General features: G+C 39.1%; 3 protein-coding genes across 3 annotated transcripts in view; all 3 read left to right on the forward strand.

Moving 5' to 3' along the window:
* Positions 1 to 5,724: 5,724 nt before the first annotated feature.
* LOC149914827 (uncharacterized) lies at positions 5,725 to 9,646 on the forward strand. The gene is made up of 6 exons (XM_090125460.1): positions 5,725 to 5,736; positions 6,899 to 6,949; positions 7,702 to 8,022; positions 8,685 to 8,762; positions 9,188 to 9,332; positions 9,567 to 9,646. The coding sequence occupies exons 1-6, from the start codon at positions 5,725 to 5,727 to the stop codon at positions 9,644 to 9,646; spliced, it is 687 nt and encodes a 228-aa protein (XP_089981586.1).
* A 2,713-nt stretch (positions 9,647 to 12,359) lies between these two features.
* Positions 12,360 to 16,679, forward strand: LOC116238408 (gastrokine-1). The gene is made up of 6 exons (XM_031608059.2): positions 12,360 to 12,439; positions 13,038 to 13,094; positions 13,456 to 13,617; positions 14,050 to 14,160; positions 15,561 to 15,714; positions 16,423 to 16,679. The coding sequence occupies exons 1-6, from the start codon at positions 12,377 to 12,379 to the stop codon at positions 16,512 to 16,514; spliced, it is 639 nt and encodes a 212-aa protein (XP_031463919.2). The 5' UTR covers positions 12,360 to 12,376; the 3' UTR covers positions 16,515 to 16,679.
* A 2,468-nt stretch (positions 16,680 to 19,147) lies between these two features.
* The window catches only part of ANTXR1 (ANTXR cell adhesion molecule 1), an 89,057-nt gene continuing 86,770 nt past the window's right edge, over positions 19,148 to 21,434 (forward strand). The window contains exon 1 of the mRNA XM_031607990.2: positions 19,148 to 19,682. Within this exon, the coding sequence (XP_031463850.2) occupies positions 19,531 to 19,682 (152 nt within the window). The 5' untranslated portion in view covers positions 19,148 to 19,530. The remainder of the gene's footprint in view (positions 19,683 to 21,434) is intronic.

Below are 21,434 nucleotides of genomic sequence, written 5' to 3' on the forward strand. Positions count from 1 at the left end.
ATTTAACAGGATATTGTCTAGAACAAAAGGACATCAGGAACAACTCTGCTATTCATTCATACAGTATGCATTTTGTCTTCTGAAAAACAACTCCTAAAAGCCTGATAGTCTTCAGAGAAATCCTGGAAAAAAATTCCAACACCACACATGCTTACGTGTCAGCTACTGAACAGACCAGCTTTTCAGCCATTTCTTCCATCTAGTATATGTGTGATCTTTTCTAACAAAAAGTATTGCTAATTTTTGATCAGACACCATGGTATCTATCAGATGAATTGAAATTAGTGACATTGTTAGAAGTAACAATTTTGCTTCACAGGCACAATCTGGTTTACTGATTTTCTCCTCAGTACAAAAAGGAGTGACATGAGACTTCAGAGAATGTGTGGTTCACATATGGCCACAAGAGAAGCAGGATGGAGATTCCTCCTTTAAAACTACAACTGTATCTTATACCAAACAAAAGTCAATGACCATGGGACATCTCCATGAGTATTCTCCTGTGATTATGACCTGTATTCTCCTGTGATCATGGAATCATTAAGGTTGGAAGATCATCTAGTCCAACTATCAACCCATGCCTGTGACTGCTCTACACCATGTCACTCAGTACCACATCTAGCCTTTTCTTGAACACCTTCAAGGATGGTGACTCCACCACCTTCCTGGGCAATCTGTTCCAGTGCCCGACCACTCTTTCTGAGAGGAAACTTTTCCCAGTATGCAACCTGAACCTCCCCCTGGCACAAATAAAGGCCATTGCTTCTTGTCCTATGACTCCACATCATTCTGTGTGCATACCTTGACCAATCACACACAACTTAAATGTCGTAACTGAGTCCTATTCCCTTCTCACAAAATGAGAATCCAGCCCAAAAGCCAAGAAATTGCTGTCATCTTAGTTACAAAATCAGAGAATAGTTGAGATTGGAAGGGACCTTCGCAGGCCATCTGCTCTTATCCACTTGCTCCAGCAGGGTCACCAGAGCTGGTCTCCAGGACCACATCCAGTTGGCTTTGAAGATCTTCAATGAGGAGACTCCAGCACATCTCTGGGCAGCCTATGCCAGCTCTCTGTGATCCACGCAGCACAGAGGTGCTTTTTGATGCTTAGATGGAACCTCTTGTTTTCCAGGTTGTGCCATTTGTCTCTTGTCTTGGTACTGAGCACCACTGGAAGGAGCCTCAGTCTGTCTTCTTTGCATCCTCCATTTAAGTAATTACATAATTTGTTGAAATGTCTATTAAGCCTTCTAGTTTCTAGGCTAAACACTGCCAGCTATTTCGTATAAGAGGTGCTCCAGGCCCTTCAGCATCTCTGTGGCCCTATGCTGGAATCCCTTCAGTACATCCAGGTCTCCCCTGTACTGTGAGGCCCAGAACTGGACCCAGTATCCCAGGCACACCTTCACTTGGATTGAAGAGGGGAAAAAGACCACCTCGTTTAAACTGTTGGCAATGCTTTGACTAATGCACCCAGCAATACTGCTAGCCTTCTTAGTGGCAAGGCCACGTGGCTAGCTCATGGTCAACTTGGTGTCCACTAGGATTCCCAAGGCCTTTTCTGCAGATCTGCTTCCCAGCTGGGGGACCTAGGGGTTGCTAAATTCTGTCACAACAGGTGTAGAACATTGTATTTCCCTTTGTTGAACTTCATGAAGCTCCCATTAGACCATTTCTCCAACCTGTCCAGGACCCTTTGGACAACAGAATGATCTTCTGGTGAATCTGCCACTTCCTCAGTTTTGCATCATCTGCAAACTTACTGAGGGTACACTCTACCCCATCATTCAGATCATTAGTGAAGATACTGAACAGTCATTAATCAACTGAAGAAAAGGTGAAAGAGGTCATCCAGGCATACAAGTAAGCCTCAATATAAAAGTAAATTGCATGCATTTGCTTTACACCATGCAACTCTACGTGGACAGTGTTATCTCCAGTGTAACAAAGCTGTGCTGCTAAGCAATATATCAGAACATAAATACAAACACACATGAAATTGTGACAAGCGTGGTTAGATTAGTTTAAATTAGATTAGATTGATGTTGCCCTCCTGTTGAAAGCTGGCCCTGCCCCTTCTTTTCAAATGGTTATTTGTTTGCAAGATTACAACCTTTCACAGCAGGATTCATGAACAAGCCCAAATGAAAAGCTTTAAAAGCTTTAAAACTAATGTTAAATTAAATTTCCAGTATTCATTATGTCTTTATATATTAATTTCTTTCGAGAAACTGCCATGGCATTGAAGCATGAGCTTCTGCTTTCCTAAGCCACACATGAGAGTAGATTAATCAGCAGTATTTAGTGAAGGAGGCATACAACAGAGGCTACGTTGTCATTATTTCCACCATATGTTGAAAGGATTGAATTTTGCTGATCCTCTCAGGTGAGGCCAAAAATAAAAGGTTACTTTCTAAAAAGCATTTGACTAATTAATCTTATTGCAAGAGAGAACACACTTCTAGTTGGCTCTTGACTGTAACTTGAAATCCATAAATCTCCCAGTAATGTATCTGAAATTATCATAGAATCATAGAATCATTACAGTTGGAAAAGACCTCTAAGATCATTGACTCCCACCATCCACCTACCACCAATACTGGCCACTAAACCAGGTCCCTCAGTGCCACATCTCCACCTTATTCTTCAGTGCCTCCAGCAATGGTGACTCCAGGACCTCTCTGGGCAGACTGTGCCAGTGCCTACCTACTCTTTTGAAGAAGCTTTTCCTAACATCCAACCTGAACCTCCCCTGGAGCAACTTGAGGCCATTATCTTGCATTCTCTTGCAGAACTCCTCCATGACCCCAAAATTTTACAATGGTATCCACTCTCTCAAGGCAGTCTTGTTTCAGATAATTTTGATCAAAATGAAGACTTTCAAACTTTTCCCCACATGAATGATTGTGATCACTAGATGATCTTAGAAGTCTTTTCTGACCTTAATGATTCTATGATTCTTAATGATTCTATGCAGTCAGCTGTCAGATGGGTCCTATCAGCACAGAGAAGCTTATTCAGAAAAAGGAATGTATTCCTACAGCACAGAAATGTGTACTGTTGCAAAAAACTTATTTCTCAGCTCATTTTATAAGGCCAAGTATTTTAAAATACATTCTAATTTACCTCTGTAAGATATTTTTAAATTACTCTTAGTCTATGAGATGAAAATTACAAGAAGAATTTGATACATTATTTGACACCACCATCCAGTAAAAATTGTTTAAACAAACAAACCTTGACTATCGTATGAAAAGAATACTTGTATAACTTCGGTTCATGTCTGATAACCAAACAGGAATTTCAACATACAAGGGAGAGAGATTTAATCAAGTTAATGTGGGAATAATACTATCAAAACAAACTTTCTTGGTGACTAATGCTTTTTTTCATGTTCTTTTGATAAATATTTGCTTTATCAGGGAGTGAGTAGGTAGTGGGAGGAAAGTAAAGAATGAAGCAACGCCTCAAAGAGCAACAAAATTCTCTATGCTTATGTTTGCATTCAGCTGGCATGCCAGACGTGGGATCAAAATGGGGTGACATAGTCTAGAAAAATCCATGTTGTCCATGGATGGGGCAAGCAGAATTTGTCAAATTCAGTAGTTAAAAAAATAAGCTTCTAGGGTTAATCCACCAATAATTTCTGTAGTTTTTATTCTTTCTATACTATAAGGTATGAAAAAAAACCCTACACATGAAAACGTAAGTCTAGGGTTAAACATTCCTCAGCCTTGGAGTTTGCTGCACAGTGGTACAAGAACTTAGTACAGAAGCAGAGAATGCTTTGATCAAAGCTTTAAAATCAGACAGAGATACAGAAAGCTTGTGTTGGAAAAAGAACAAGATCTCATACTGTAAATGCATCCCCTCCCTGCCCTTATTCCTGGATTCTAATACTGTAATTAGTTCCATCAGCGATTCTTAATGTCAAATGCTCTAATTGTGTGTTTGCCATGCAAAGTACTTCAGTAATCAAAAGTTGATGGAAGATTTGGAGATTCAGGCTTCCAAGTGTGATGCATTATGATAATGGCCAAATTGGCGGTGGTTGTTAGAACAAATGGACCAAACCATTTGTTCCAGCTCATTAGTAATGACACCATGGGGACAAGAATTACAGAGTTCAGCTTCTCAATGCATTTCTTGGGAACAAGTCAAAAATTAAATTTCCAGAGACTCTGAGAGGATTTCACGACATTCAAAATAAACTCCTGTATATTTTGGATCTTTGAAGCTAAAAACATGCAGGTCTCCATTCTGCATCCACAAATCAGATCAACTGGAAGTAGGAAATCCTCGTGCTTAGTAATGTATTACTTTCATTCAACGTACTGTACACCTCATGCAAATTGCAAAGTGGGTGCAAAATTGAGGAAAAAGCAGTTCTTTCACCCACAGTGCTGCAGTCCAACAAGACATCCATTACTAATAAAATGGAGCCGTCACTGTTACAAATGAGAATTAGGCCTCATCTTCTTAATTAAAGTCAGATTCCCTGACCTTTTCAATTACTATTATTCAGCAACTGACAGCACTGGATAATTTGGTTCAGAGACATTAGTTCATATCAGAATTCCCATTGTGCCATTCCAGAAATGCAAAGGAAACAGAGTGTGCCAACCCATACTGACTGCTGCAAGGTGCAGGACTGATGTACTGATAGAGCTGCTGTTAAAGAAATGCTTTTCAAGTATTTAAATGAGTACCTCTTAAACTGCTTCTTCTTTAACGAGCAGGGCTAAGAAACAAATCCAAATTATCCGGGGGTATGTAGGGATGATGACCTTGTAGATGACCTTTAAACGTCCATTCCAACTCAAATTATTCTATTCTAAGTATCTCTGTACATTACGCAGCAATGGAGATCATTCTAGGGCAACAAGAATCGGACTTCTTCATGGGCCAATGAAAATACTATGCAAACATTTTGAAAGTTTTTGCAGCAAACAAGTCTAATACATTTTTCCTTTGGCTCCATATGTAATTACCAAATTCAGATGAACATAAGAAATCAACTTTCTACATTACAATTGATATAAAATGTCTGTTGTTACTGCTCCTGCCTTACTCATCTTTTATAATTTCAAGTATATGGTCCCTTTCTTGAATAAACTTATTCTGTAATCAGTATTTTTTTAAGTAGTTATTAGTACTTTTGTGCAGAGCTGAAAATGCAGAGGCCAGGTCTCAAGGATAGAAAGCAGATCCTCAAGGACAAAACAGAGCTAAAGGATTCAGGACAGAAGGCAAGCAAAGAGACTCAATAACTTCTATTATATAGATCCAACTCCATCATTCCTGGGGACATGAATTAACACCTTTTACATCAACAGAGATGGTAATATTGCTATTTTTAAAATGTAATGAGCTATGAATAAAAAAATTAGGCTGAGTTCTTCATCATACAAAGTACAACTACAAATTGTATTAGGCATCCATTTTCTGGTTCTGATTTTTTTTTCTCCTTTTAGAAGTTACTGTTGAATTCTTTCATCTTACCATTACAAGATTTCTTTAATCTTTCAATATGTAATGAGTTCGATTAGGTTTGTATCAAAGCCTACTCTTATCAGACTGCTTCCACAGGAAACTCGTCATGATTCTGTGAACAGAGGACACCTGCCAAGAAGTTAAACCCATTTTACTTTGGGATATTACTCTATAAGAAGTAAGAGTACACATCAATTACCAGCAGAACCTGCCTCATCTACCATCAAAATGAAGTTCGCTGTAAGTACATATATCACTTTCTCATAAAACTGCTAATGTTGGAGAGTTTTTAAACTATTTTGAGTCTTTCTTGGCACCTATAGGACTATCACTGAATTATGTAGGGTTTACAGAGCAAAAAGGCCAAATGGGTTGCAACTTCATGGGTGAAATTTCGTTTTTGGCAGTGACCTCATTCCATATGCTTTGCCAAACAAGTGCTCTGTTTCAAGGGTGAGATGCACTCATAAAATCTAGGAAGGGCAATATTGTCTCATTTACAAGTGAATGGTCTTCCTGAGTTATATGAAGTCAATTTGCAGCTGTCTGTCAAGAGCATAAGAGAAGAACCGTGAGCTGTGGGAGACTCAAGTGCATGTATGGGACTGCGAAGGGCAGTGATATTCACAGCGGTCTGAAACTGCTGCAGGATAATTTCCAAAATGTTAAATACTCTGAGTCACACTTGGATCTCACTATTAAAAACTCTCCTTTGAAGTCAGTGAAATTTGTGATGGGTTCAGTATTTGAGGATTTGTCTCCAAGAGAACAATTGTCTACAATGGTTATTGTTACAGAGGTGTTTAGTATTGAATCTTACATAAAAATATACCAGCAGGACTTTTGACCCTAAGGAAATCTGAACAAGAAGCATGGGATCATCAAAACAACATAATTTTAGAGAGGGGTAGCAATGTGCTTTTGTACAGAAATACATGCCTACCCTCTTCAGCTTTGTATTTGGATGCATGAGAACTGTTATGAGGACTTTCAAGTCCCATTTTTGCTGTGTTCCAAGGACACAGCTGTGCTGCACGCTCATATTCCAGCCCTTTGCAATGGGTACACATGGATGCTTGCTCTGAAAATCAAGAAGCGCAGTGAAAAGTTCACTCTTAAAAAGAAATACTTCAGTCCAGCTTTTTCCAGGAGTGCACAGAGTTGGGGCTGGAAATGTTTTAAAAAGCCCACTGTTTAAATGAGCTTTTTTACCTGCACAAAATATAATTCTAAGGTTAAGAGCAATTTATATGGATTGATTATCTGATTTATCTGCATATTTATGTACTCATCAGATAGACTCCAGAAAAATGCTGAGCATGAAGCTAAGCAAGAAGTAAAGCTTATTTTAAGAAAGAAAATAACTTGATGCAAAATGAGCATATGTTATTGTTCATTTCAGATTGTGCTTGCTCTCTTTGGAGTTCTCCTGGCTCCAACCCTTGCTGAGGAGGTAAGTATAGTGCAAAGATGCACCACTGCCATAAGAACTGATGGGTTTTAGTTGTGACAAATGAAAAAAATAGTTCTGAAAATGAAGCTGTGTTCTGAAATAGGACATTTAGCATGAAACTACCTTTTTTTACACTAGAGAAAATATATAAGTGGTGGATGTATCAGGAGAAAATGTCAATTGCTAAATATGAAATCAGCAACAAATTCTGACTTTCAGATTAGCATAAATACTGTTAAGTATTTATGAACAAAGTATGGTAGCAGTGAATACAGTGAAATACGGTAAATTATTGCAAATTCTTCTGGTGAAAAGGAAGGGCAATAAAGAACTATTTTATTTTTCCTACATTTTTTTTCTTTCATGTTCTGAATATCAAGTCTAGCTTTTAACTTTAAAGTAAATCACCCAGTGTTTAAATGTTTTATACCCAACTTTTCCACCTCGTCTGATATTCTATATAGGGGGACAGGGAGGAAGGGTTGGAGCAGTTATGTTAAAGCCTGCCTGCCTTCACAGAGAGGATTCCATTAAATATACATGGAAAACAGGTCTTACTGAAGTCTGAATGTAAAGTTTGGTGCAGAAGTACTACGGCCTTTGCAGTGCTGAGGCTGGAATTTATCTCCTTTTTATTCTGGCCTTTGAGAGTAATTATTTTCTAAAGTATGGTACCAGAACAAGAACGTGAAACACCTCTGGGAATCTCCAAACCTAAATCCTCACTATCTTTAATTTGTTTCCAAAACCAGAACCACAGGAGGGCCGAGGGTGAAGGTCCACACCTTCCACCCCGTGATGAAGGTCCACGCCATCCACCCCTTGGCGAAAATCCACACCTTCCACTCCGTGGCGAAGGTCCACCCCGTGGTGAAGGTCCACACGAGCCAGCCCGTGATGAAGGTCCACGCCATCCACCCCTTGGCGAAAATCCACACTATCTAATCCGCCATGGAAATCCACGCCATCCACCTCGTCTTGGAATTCCACACCGTCCACGCCCTCATTTTGTCAATGGTGGGTTTGCCATCAGGCCACCTAATAACTGGAAAACCGTCTGGGATGCCAAGACTGTAAGTGGCTGCCCCCAAGGCTCAAGCAACGTTTTGGCTTCTACAACAAAGGGTTACAGTGCAAGCTGATAATGGGTAGACACTGGTGTTACTTGGTTGGTCTCTTCTTGATTAAGGTGTAAGATGGTTGATGTAAGAACAAGCAGTCCAAGACAATCTGTGGGGACAACCAACCAAGCAACCAAGTTGCACAACTGTTCAATGAGTTCAGTAAAGACCATGTAAAGCTGCAAACCTGCTTCTTCTCACACTGCTGAAAAATCCAAATTGGCACTTAGATTAGAAGGGGAAAAGAACCAAATGTTTTTCAGAACCTTCAGCAAGATCGTGAGGTTTTAGAGGTGATGCTTTAAAAATGCTCTCATTTAACCATTCTATAATTTCTGATGCCCTGAATTTCATATGGCCTAGATAATATAACACCACATAAACGTGGCATTACCAGTTAAGGCAATTTATTTTACTTTTGTCAAAGTCCATCATTAGCCAACATCATTTACCTAGGCAATATAACAGACAAACATTTTCCTTCTCTATGATTAATTGTACTATATAAACCCTTTGAATGTGCGGGGTTTTTTTTTGTTTTGTTTTGTTTTGTTTTTTGTTTTTTGTTTTTGTCATTTTTTAATAGTCTGTCTTTTAACTGTATTTTTTAATAGGGCTTCATCGCAACCAAGGTACTGGGAAAAAACACCTGCATCATTAGCAAAGCTGACACAGGATTTAATGGATTTGAGGTATGCTGGTGAATGAAAGTGCCGAGAAAGTTAACCAGCTGGGAATTATCAGTCTTGGGGAATGGTTTAGTGGGCATCGTGGGGATGGGTGGACAATTGGATTTGATGATCTCAGAGGTCTTATCCAACCTTAATGATTCTATGATTCTAGGAGCATGGTGGGAATGGGTGGATGGTTGGAATAGATGATCTTTGAGGACTTCTCCAGCCTTAATGGCTCTATGACTCTATTATTCTATATCAATGTAAATGAGAAAAGTTTCCTAAAGTGAAATTTCTCAACAGGGTTGAGTTGCTCTAAATACCTCAAAAGCTGCATCAAGTTAAATAAATAGAAGTTGAATAAACTCTTCTGCATTATGAAAACTCTAATTTTATTTTATTTTCCTAAATGCTGTATTCTGGCTTTATGTCTTTGACACTAGGGAGCTAGCTCCCTTGGGTACCTTCCACCCATAGAGCATCGTTACGTGATCTCAAACGACAGACTCCTGAACCTGTTCCCATATGGAGCACGCATTCAAAGACTGTGCAGAGGAGTTCCCACTTACTTTGCTTTCCCATCTCCTGGTGAGTATATTGGTAAATAGCATTTTGCATGCCAAAATAAGCACTAATAAGACTTTTGTCTAAGATGGTTGCACTAGCAGTGGCTTGTAGCATACATCTACAACTCAATTTTTCAATTGGGATTTTGCTGAGTTCAACATTTCTAGTGGTAGAACATAATGATAGAAAAATGTCACTACATTGTTCTTCTGTTTCCTCAATTCAAATTTAATCAGCTTTTTTCTTTTCTTATAGCATCAAACTTCTCAGACGATGATGCCTCATGCATCAGAAACGAGTTCAGAAATATGAGGTTCATTTACTGCAATTTATAAATTTCTCCTGATGAAATTTTGAGGAAGAAAATACACAGATCTGCGTACCCACGAAGAACCTTTTTTCTTGATGATCTGATCTTGATCACAGTGTCAATCATGTATCTGTCTTCTCTTCTGCTCTTTGTGGAGCATATTTTCTTTCAGTAAAATGCATCATCAGCCTCCACTAGTCTGTGTTTTTATTGACCCTTTTAAAAAGCAGAAGCAGCACGAAAGCTAAGTTGCTAAACTCTAATACCTAAAAATTCCAATTTTGGCATTTAAATATGATCTTGTAGTATTTCCCAAAGAGATTTGACATTAAGAAAGTTTCCATCACTGCTAAAATAAAGTGGTGTTACACACTGCATAACTATATCAGAAAGAATTATGTCCATATATATAAAAACAAGCATATTTGTGAATTATTTCAATTTCAACTTATTGCTAAAATGCTGTTATACCATGTTTTATACAAAAAAATAATAACACTGCAGTGAATTATAGCCAAGTACAAATGCAGAAATCAAGCTTTCAGTAACAGAATCATTAAGTGAAATGCAGTTTGTAGTTGAATGTAGCTATTATTTCCCACTGTTTCACCAACATTTAACACAGGAAATAAAAAAAACACACCCTAATCAAACAAAAGTGCAGATGGACATTTTAGAGTTGAGTTGTAGTTAGGCCAAAACCAAGGCAAAATGGCTGTAACTCATTTCTTCCATGGATCTGAGATGATTAATACATTGATCGGGGCTGGTTGGAGGACTCCTTTCTCAGATGCTCTTTTCCTGGAGTTTTGGAAGGATTTAACCTACTAGACGCTTTATTTTTCATAGAAGTCTATGGTTACTTTAAGTCAAAAATACAGCAGCCTTTTTGCTCAGCAAAATGCAAAATGGAATCAAAACCAAAGTTTGTCTGCCTTTACCACAAGTTTTTAGAACCTCCAAACAAAAGTAACCATGTGGCTGCAGTATTTAAACAAAGCTCCTGACCGACTTGCAGGGAGTTTCTTCTCCTTTTCCAGCTTTGCCCTTCATTTTCCCTGAGAGAAAACAGACACTCTACTTATCCAATTGCTTGTCACTGGGAAATGTCTTTCGAGGGGCCTTCTAGTCCCTGTGACAGATGATGCACCCAACAAGGGGCAGTGCTGCTCCAAGACTGCCTCCAGTTAAGGTCAAAATTTCAAACAGAGGGCACAAAACATGAGCAGCACGATCCAGCTTCTGCCTAAGCCACTTAAACTACATGCACATAGGTTCCAATTAGTGTATTATCACACACTGCTACGTGAGACTGCAAGAGTACCGGTCCCAAGATGAGCCCTGAGGGGACACCACTTGTCACCACCTTGAACATAGGTCCATTGACCATAGCCCTCTGGCTGTGATCATCTAAGCAACTCTTCATCCACCTAGCAGTCTAGCCTTCAAATCCATATTTCTGCAATTTAGAGATAAGAATGTGGTGTGGACTATGTCAAAGGCCTTGTACAAGTCCAGGTAGATGACACAGTTGCCTTCCCTTTGTCCATCAACACATTGCTCCATCACAGAAGGCCACCAGGTGGGTCAGGCAACAAGTCAGTTCTCCCTCCTCATTTACCAGAGGGACTACACTATCCCTTGCCTGTCTCTTCTGACCAACGTATCTAAAGAACTCCATCTTTTTATTTTTCACATCCCTTTACAACTCCACCTGTGCCTTGATTTTCCTGATCCCATCTCTGTAGCTCTGTTTTTCTCCCATCACACAGCAGGCATAATATGAAGATTCTGTTGAACTTATGTCTTTTTTCAAATGGGGAAAAGTTTCAAAATTGAGTAAAACTTAAAAAGTCATTAAATAATCTATTAAACAGAATAGAATCCAGGACTCTGGAGGAACATAATTTGTGAGAGTGCTTAAAAAAGCCCCTTAGGATGTGCAGATTTGCCTCAGTTGTGCAAGAATTTGATCTAGTATTGCTCTTGCAGCACAGGTTAGAGGTGATTGAGAGAGAAATGAAAAGAAATTCCCTCATTTTTTGAAAAATGTGCTGAACTGCAGTTGGACAATTTCAGACTCTTTTGGTTTGCACTGACTGCACTGATTGCACACAAAATCAAACTGAGCAACTTGAGGGTAAAATCAATTATTAAAAAAAGTCCCTGAGAGAATCTTCAGCTCTTCGCAATCAACTTTTACTTTACTATGGAAGATAAGCCATGGCAAGGTGAAAAAAGCTGTTGTCGCTACCTACAATAATAGAGACACCCATAGACATTCCCGTATGTTGTAATTCAGCTGAAATTTTACTGAAAAGCAATTTTTGGTGGCAGTGTTGCGTTTAGGTTGTACATTCTGGTGGAGTTGTGGTTCTATGATAAAGTCCAGTATGTTTTGGAGAGTGCAAAGGCCCTAACCTATGTGTATTTTCCCTAATGTAAGGATATTTTATTGTGACCTTAGATTATCTCTGGTCTCCATTTTGACGTAAATTTTCAAAATTAGACAGCAAATATGTCAGAAAGTTATCACAAAACACATTTCCTTTTTCACTGCAAATGGATTCTTATCTGATAATTCTGTCAGACTGACAGGTCGGAATTTGCATAAGTATAACCCCTCCATTTATGAAACAGTTATGGCAGGAAATAATGTCCAAGGACACAAAGACTTGGATACAAATTACTAGATAATTTTCTTTCCATACTTAATCATTCTGTGCCTGATCCTGAGACTAGCGTATATAAGTGGATGGTTTGCCCCATTCGTTCCATCTGCACTTGCATCCGCTCTGCAGTCAAGATGAAATTCACTGTGAGTATGCAAGCTACTTTCTTATTCTATACCAAAACTCAAAGCTATTGCCTTTTACTTCTTATGTACTATAACTCAAAGCTATTGCCTTTATACCTTGGAAATGCCTTTGCTCATTTATAGTGAAAAGTTACTCTCCGGGGAGGTTTCGCTCCTCCATTTGAGACTGCATTAGCCTAAATAGATGAAGGGGCAAGGATCTTTGTAAAAGCTGATTTATGCACTATTCGATCTCACAAGAGATCTCCTAGATCAGCGTCCATTTTTGCCAATGGGCTTTTTGCAATCTGGAGAACCATGCTATGGATCAAACCACTTTCTTGTGATGTGTGTGCAGAGGAAATTTAAATTCTCTCTCCTCACTCTTGTAAAATATCTATGTATATTGTATCAATGCTGTATTGATCTCTGTAGCAACTTCAGATCCTGTTCTTAGAAATGCAGATTGCCAGTATGGGTTATTCTAGCATAAAGCAAGGATGAGTCACTTCAGGTGACCATTGTAAAACCAGTATGGAAGCAATGGGTATCCAAGGAGTACCTCTCAACATCAGTCAGACTTGCAGTTACATTTTTATGCTTTCAATGTTCCTTTCAGATTGTTGCTACCGTCCTTCTTGGACTTGTGCTGACTCCAGCTCTTTCACAATTCCAAGTGAGTAAAGTGACCAAGTTATACATTGCTGCTCTTCTTCTACATTCCCTACTTCCTGAACTTTCCCCCTCTCTTTAGAGGGAAAAAAATCTAAATGTTTTTCATGCACAAAACCCTGAAACCACGAGGCAACCACTGTAAAATTATTTATAGTAAATTATTCATTAATATATTAAAGTTATTCTTAGAGCTACTACAGAATGCTATGGCCTTACTCTTTCATCATTTTGACAATACAGTGGTCACTGACGGCGCTCCTTATGAGCCAGCATTTGTTATATTATAGCACTGATTTTCTAAATCTCTGGGGAGATAACTAGCTATCACTTGGAAGTCTAAAAATGTTATTTTTGTTTGCCAGTTTCAGGATGTGAAAGTAAATAGGGGACAATACCCTAGGACAATCACCATCAATGTTGGCCTTGGCGTCCAAACACTGACCATCAATAGAAACTCCCTTGTGGCAATTATTCAGTCAGAATCAGCTGAAAATACATGGACAACTGTTTGGAACTACGGAACTGTGAGTGGCAAGGAGCATGTTTTTTCAGAATATTTACAAAGAGCCTAGCTCCTATAATGCCCAGGGAGGTGGTGGAGTCATCATCCCTGGAGGTATTCAAGAATTGTGGAGAGGTGGCACTTGGTGACGTGGCTTAGTGGCCATGGTGGGGATAAAGCAATGGTGGGATATGGTGATCTTAGAGGTTTTCTTCAACCTTGATGACTCTATGAGTGGGCATGGTGGTGATGGGTTGATGTTTGGATTAGATGTCTTAGAGATCTCTTCCAACTTTAATGATTCTAAGATTCTATGAAAGCTGACCAAAATAGAGAATTATTCTTATCAAGTCTAAGTTTGGGGGTAGAAACACTCTATGTTCATTACTTTGATTTTTAATACAGACCTCTATGAATTAAAAGTTGAATTATTGCGTTCCAACTTTTTTTACAGGGCTACATTGCAACCAAACTTGGACAAGAAGGAGTCTGCTATGTTTCCACAATGAACAGAGTCCTGATGCCTGCTCTTAACTCAATTGCTCTCCTTGCTGAACAGAATAACGTAAGATAAAAAGGGGCAGTTACTTTTCAGACTTTCCCAAAACAAATAATACTATAATAATAACTATAATAGCATGATTGTTCAGCTTATTAGCCCTTTATAGACACAGACTCCATTTAAAGTCTGAGAACTAAGTTGTTATAAAAAAATTCAGTTTTTGAAAAGCAAGCATGGGAGGGGAAATGGGTAGTTACATTTCAGACTTGAGCAAAACCATTCACCTCTATCTACAATTCCAGTCTTGCTTTCAGTAAGGTGCATCTTTGTGCCCTCTGAAGCTTAACTCAACTTGCTTACCAGCAAGAAGGAAACGTATTTGAGTGGACTTCCAGGAACCCTTTGATAAAGTTCTACCATAATTTTGAAAGTATATACCAGTCTCAGTCATTCCAGCTAAGTGTGTCTATACTCTGGAGTTCATCAAGCTGTTTCTTAACAGAATGTTTTCTCCTTCTTGAGAGGTTTTTGGAAGTGGTATGGTGTTTTTTCAAAGGGAAAAGAGTAGATGCATTCTCCACCCCTCCCCTCATCTATCTGTTCTCTGAAAAAATGCAGAGGTTGCTAAGAAGCAATTGGTTTTAGGAAACTTTCAGTGGCATTATTTTTGGATAGTTCAGTCCAGAAATATCTAACTCTGAATCATTTTAAAGCAGAATTGCTTTTTCGTTATGGAACATTGCTTTTTGGGTGCAATTGGTTGGACTTTCATTCTTTTTTAGGGCATGAGAGAGCACGGATTGGTGGATGGTTGGATTAGATGACCTTAATTGTCTTTTCCAACTTCAATGATTCTGTAATTCTATGGGCATGGTGGTGATGGGTTGATGGTTGGACTAGATTATCTTAGTGATCTTTTCCAACCTTAAAGATTCTACAACTCTTTAATTCTTTGAACATCACATATTCATCTCAGCCGCCACATTACTGGTATGATTTAGAACAGGAGTCCTGTGGCTGTAGCTGAATAATGAATACAAACCAGCACAAAGTCTAAGTTGTGAGAGAAAGTACAGGTATCCAGAAATGTTGCCTAATAGACAAATCACTTAACTAGGAAAATATGCCTGAAATTCAGTGAAAACAAAGCACTCTGGAACAGTTAAGAGAATTTCTCCCATTAAAACAGAATTCTTAAGATCATAAGAACTGCTTTCAAATTATTTTAATGTAGATACATTTGCCAACTGTTCCTATTGCTCCCCTTGGTTCCAGTTTTAGAAAACTTCCTTCCACTCTTCCAGTTACATCCCAGGTACCTCTATGGTGAGAGATCTATAAGTGACTGAGGAAATTCTTTTGTACAGTTTTAGTAGAACAAGCACAGTCTCATTGCTTCAGAAATAGGAATGTGCATAAAATTAAATGGACCAAGGCACCAAATTATGTTATTTGATGTTTAGAATGTGAAAGGCGAAAGCGTGCTCTCGAGTTCCATCAGGTACGTCGTCTCCAGAAGACAGGCTCGTGACCTCATGTCTTATGGAAACGATATCTTCGCTCTCTGCAGTGGACTCCCAACCTTCATTGCTTTCGAAGAGTCACAGCAAGAGGGTGGTAAGTGTGATCATATGAATTATAAGCTAAACAGGTGATTTTGTTTCCTTTGGCAATACACCATTTCTGTTGTTACCACTGAAGGGAGACATAAGTCTAAAAATTCAGGCCTTGAATGGAGGGCTCAGGATCGGAAGAATGTTGTGTTACTATTCTTCAGTTCAGAGACTGCTGAAAGTTTATTGAGGAATCCCACCATTAAATGACTCCCATGGAAGCAAAGAACATTCTTTTCCCAATATTATGCCAAGCTGCTTTGTACCCTTTTTTTCAGTGGTAGAATGATTACATGACATAGAAGTTTGTGGTCTAAACATTATAGGACTGTTTGATAACGACAAAGCCTGATAGAGCCTATTAAATATACATGCATATCTGTATAATACACAATAATATATACTAACAATATAGGGTATAATAGTGTCCCTTAGTACTAGAAAATGTAAAGATTATTAAGTAGCATCAGTTTGCATTCCTTTGTTTGAGTTAAATATGCAGCTCATAAGAATCTTTCAATCATAGACTTAAATTATTTCTATAGCAATGATTATAACAAAACATTCCTTAGTCAGAGGTAAAGTGCAAGCCATTGCTATGCGTACAAGTATAAATCATTAGCTGTCTTGCTGTTGGTGCCATAATCAGGGTTTGATGACTTGCAGTAACATCTTGGGAATTAACTCATGGTATTTTGTTTCTTTCTTTTAGGAAACCAGATTTTCTACAACCAAAATGCATGCTACAGACTTGATGTCCTGAATCTTGTGGGCATTGACTACTGCCGTGCTGGCAAAGTTTGAGCACCATGCCTTTCTTGAACCTAGTATCAACACCCAATAGCTGAACAAAGCCATCCCTGATGCTATTCTTCCCTGACATCATGTCTTTTGAGAGTTTTGTTCTTCATGATTCAGATGTTGTAAGAGATCAGTTGGTGATAGTATCTTCCAAATAAACACTTTTAGCATGAATAAACTGTGTCTGTTTTCTCATTGCTACACTCTTTATGATCAATGAAAGCTTCAAAAAATAAAGAACTCCAAATTATAGAATGGGTTGGGTTGGAAGGGCCTCTATTTCCAAAACTTTTGTCATGGGCAGGAGCACAAATGGTGGATTTGCACTGGTGGGTAACTCAACACCACCAATTTGTAGCTCCTTGTGACCTCCTTTTTTCTCTTTGAAAAAAAGATGTCACATTTCCCATTCTGCAGTCACTGGTGACAGCACCTCAGTGCAACCTCTTTTCAAATACGATGGATAGCAGCTTAGCTACTCCATCTGCTTGTTCCTTCAGGTGCCTGGATGCATCTCATCAGGTCCCATGGACTGCTGACTTGCATGTTCCTCAGACAGTCTCAAACCCAATCTCCTATAGTGGGTGGGACTTCATTCCCCGAGCTCCTTTCTAGACATTCTGTGCTTTGGAGATATGGAAAGAACAACTGTCAGTGAAGTCTGAGGCAAAAATGTTGAGTCCTTCATCCTTCTCTGTGTCAATTGAACCAGATCCTCCTCTCTCTCTCATCAAAGAGATGTCACTTCTTTTATCTTCTTTTTCTGTTTTGTGTACCCGTAGAAACCCTGCTTACTATTCTCTACATCCCCAACCAAGCTCAGCTCCAGCTGTGCCTTGTCTTTCCTGATCTCATCCCAACACTCCCAGATCACAACCATGTAACTTTCCCAGGATTTACATCCCCGCACTCACTGTTAATGTATTGATAAATGTATTTATTTATAGTCCCTATAATATAACAGAATATTGATCCACATAAGACACTGCAAGATTGCTGGATATTTTCTCCCAAAGGCTCTAACTCAGCCTTGAAGGAACTGTGGAGAAACCTTGGAGATCGTATTCAGCCACCTGATCTTCAGAAATGCTGGTATCTAAAAGGCTGCAATGACATCCTCAACATTTGGTGCAATCACAGCATTGCTGAGACCTGGGCTGATTACTAAAATTTCACAAGCAAAATATTTATCTACTGAGTTTAATATTCCCCTTCAGTGAGAGGTTACATCCATGTGCAAATAATTAGCGGTTCCTGATAGAAAAGCAGTGGAAAAGACACTAACCACCGGAAGAAAAACACAACCCAGGACTACACGTTGCAGCAGACACAAATAAGTTTAAAGAGAATAAAGTTAGATAAGATCACCGTACTCTTTTGCTTTTGATTTATTTGAAAAGTTACAGCAATCCAAGGAAGAAAAAAGCTCCTGGCCACTGGGTGTCAGCCTTGAATTATATGTTATATATATATGTTCCAAGCTGCTTCAGGATAGATAATAAAACAGGAAAACCAGCTGATATCACTTCCTCCATCACTTAGATACCCATATGCTAATCACACACTAAGAGCATCAGTTGGAGCTTAATTAACCATTGAGCTGCTGTGTGCAACTGAAGCACATTGGCTGCATGAGGAAAATTTGCCCTGAACCACGTTGATGCCATAGCACAAATCACAGCATTTCACCTCACATTTTCACCTCTCCATCTCAGTGCTCTGCTCTCCATCTGATGCCTCATTTGTTAGTTTATTTCCAAGATTTAAGGGGCCTTCTGTTAGCCTGAATGCACAGCCACACAGGGAACCCAATCTCCTGCACCTTTCCTTCCTCCTGTTAGGTTCAGGCTAGAATTATTTTCTTGAGCACAGCATTTTTATTCTATTCTGAATTGTTATTTATTTGTTCATTTCAGAGTCAGTCAGAAACAAATAAGAGGGAATCATACAATGGCTTGGGTTGGAAGGGACCACAAAGACCAGCTGGTTCCAATCCCCAATAATAAGGAATAAAAAGAAATAAAATTCCTTATTCTCCTAAGAGCATTTGAATTGGAAAGATATTCCCACTCCTGGGACCTCTACTGTAGCTCTTGTCTGCACTGAGGGTTGCTCTGAATTGGGAATGGTGTTATTTTTGAGTTGTCCTGCAGCGTTTTGGTGCTGGTTTTGGAAGAAGTCTGAGAAGATGAGTTTCCTGGCAGGGTCTGCAGGAAGAGGGAGGGTTGTTCATCCCCTGGTGTCTGGCCCTTGGAGCAAGCTCAGGATAGCAGAGCGAAGCATGGTCATAGACATGGGATTTCTTAAGACTGAGAAAACACAAAGAATGAATGCAGTTGTAGTTTCTCTCTGACTTTTGCTACATTGCTCCGGGTTTTAATTATTTATGCCTCTAACTTGGATATTGCACAATGCTGCATGAGTGCTGTCAGCAATCTGCTTACCTCAAATCTTGGAGCCTGCACTACGTGTGCTCAATGCACAGATGATGTCTTTTCCATCCACAGACTACAGTTAAATTGAGAATTGAGTTTTCACCAGTAGGTGGCATTCTCTGAGCTGCTTTTTTTTTTTTTTCTCCTTCTTTTTATCTTTTTTTCTTCTTTTAATAATAACAATAATAATTAAAGGTGGACAAGGGGGGGGGGTCAAACCCTCCCCGTCTTTGCTGAAGTCTGCAGTAAAGCAAAATCTCTCTGCTCCTGTTGGGGAGCAACGGTGGTATTTTGAAACTAAGGGAGAGTGAGGGTCAAAGTCCCTTTAAAAAAAAAAAAAAGTGAAATACAGTATTGTGCATCTTGAAATCTGAAACCAAGAAACAGAAGTGCAAGGGAAACAAGGGGGGAAGCCTTGCAATTCCTGAGGACAACTGTTGCAAGTGGAGTTTTAAGAAGTAAAATACCTGTCTATGCATTTAAAGGGTGTTGAATGGCTTTTGGGGAGAAGGCTGTGAAATAAAGGAGATTAAAGGAAGAAGACTTTTTTTTTCTCTCTCTCTCTCTCATCTTCTCTGGATATAATGGCCATTGAAAAGCAAAGCACCTCCAGATTTGGCTTCAAGTGTTTCTTCTTTGCAACTTTTCTGCTGGTGTGTGATGGACACAGTGGGAAGAGAGAGAACGGGGGTCCTGCCTGCTACGGAGGGTTTGATTTGTACTTCATTCTGGACAAGTAAGTCAGTTCTATCCTTCTGTTTCAAAGCAGTCTTTCTCTTGGTGTGAGCTGGAGCACCATATGCTGTTTTTTTTGGGTTTTTTTGTTTTGTTTTGTTTTTGTTTGTTTGTTTGTTTGTTTTTGTTGGTTTCTTTTTTTGTTTTGTTTTGTTTTTCTGGGTTTTTTTTTGTTTTGTTTTTTTGAGAATAAATCATTTTGTCCCCAAGGGACTGAGAAACTCTATTGTGGTGATGATAACTTTGGTGGGTGTAGCATACAATCCTAGCATGCTTTGAAAATCAGATGGGTGTATAAATTTTGCTGTGGTTGGTATCAAACCTTTCCTCTGTACTTGGCACCGTGCGTGGGATGAAGAGCAGGACCCCATTTACACTGTTTTCCCCAACAGTGATATCTGAGGCACTGTGGGGAGATGGTACTGCAGAATTAATTCTGCAAAAAACTCTCTCCTGCCTGGAGATCTGCTGCTGCCCATGTGTCCTTGTCCAAGTAGGTAAAGATGAGGCTCTGAGATGTGGCAGCCCGCTTTAAAAGAGTCTGATTTTGGCCATTCTGTTGGAAAAAAAGTTAAATTGCTTTATTTAAAAGCAAACTTTATTTTTCTCCAGGCTGAGTCACATTTTCTTTGTTCCTATTAATCAAATGCATATTTTGACTGCCTAATTGTTTGTGCTGGAGATAACTGCCCACTCACTTCTTCATTACTAACTTTGATCTGGATGTGGTAACTGTGCCTATTCAGGGGCAATGTGAAATAGACATGAGCTGAGCTTTGGAAAGCATCCTGTTGAAGCAATGCAACAAACTAAATGTGTAAAAGTGCTGGTTAAAACGATTGTGGTAAATTTCTTAATTAAGAATAGTTATTCTGAACCTCAAGTTTGGAAATATTGGAGTACGTAAGTGTTGGAGCCATCACACTGGCATTTTTAACCATAAATTTAAGAGATAGGAAAGTATTTTGAGTTGCCAGGAGCTCTCTGTCTGATCCTCGGAGTGTTTTTCAGTAGCAGCCACATTCCATTTGTATAAATGACTTGGAATTACATAACGCTTTATTGCAAAATACTGGGTAAAATGTAAGGCTGAGATGAGTGAGCTGGGTATATTACTGTGCCAGCTGTCCTTATTCTCCAGGGGAAAAAAAATTATTTTTGTTTTACTTCATTCAGTGGAAAGAAGTTCCTCTCGTCTATTGCACTGTGTTGCTTTGGCCATTCTGCTGTTAACTGGAATAATTCATAGAATCGTTTCAGTTGGAAGGGACCCTAAAGGGCCATCTAGTTCAACCTCCCTGCAATGACCAGGGACATTTACAGCTTCTATTGCTCCACCTGAAAAACAAAGCATGATTTGCACTGCTGACGGCTTTTGCAAACTGAGTTCTCCTGAAGGTTGGGTCAGAATGGAAGGTTTTACCCAATCTGATGGATGTGCTCTGGAATAGCTCTGAGCTATTATTTCAAGCCCTGTGCTGTCCTTTTACTGAAGGAATGACTTTCTACACTTGCTCAAGGAAATTTATGTGGAAATACAAAGCTTGGCACAAACTTAAAGTACACAGGCTCAAGGTACTCAGTGCATATATCAAGGTATCAAAAAAATCCTGCTTGTAGGTTTCCTATTTTTGATGCAGAAATTGACTGCTACAAAGGCCATTGGTGTTAAAATCGCATTGGTCTCCAGTGGAATTTGGAGGAGTCAATGGTGTTCAGATGCTGGTGTGTGCTGTATTTTGTGTACTGCATT

This window comes from Phasianus colchicus, chromosome 27 (genome assembly GCF_987193195.1).
Source record: "Phasianus colchicus chromosome 27, bPhaCol1.hap1.1, whole genome shotgun sequence".
Classification (NCBI taxonomy): domain Eukaryota; kingdom Metazoa; phylum Chordata; class Aves; order Galliformes; family Phasianidae; genus Phasianus; species Phasianus colchicus.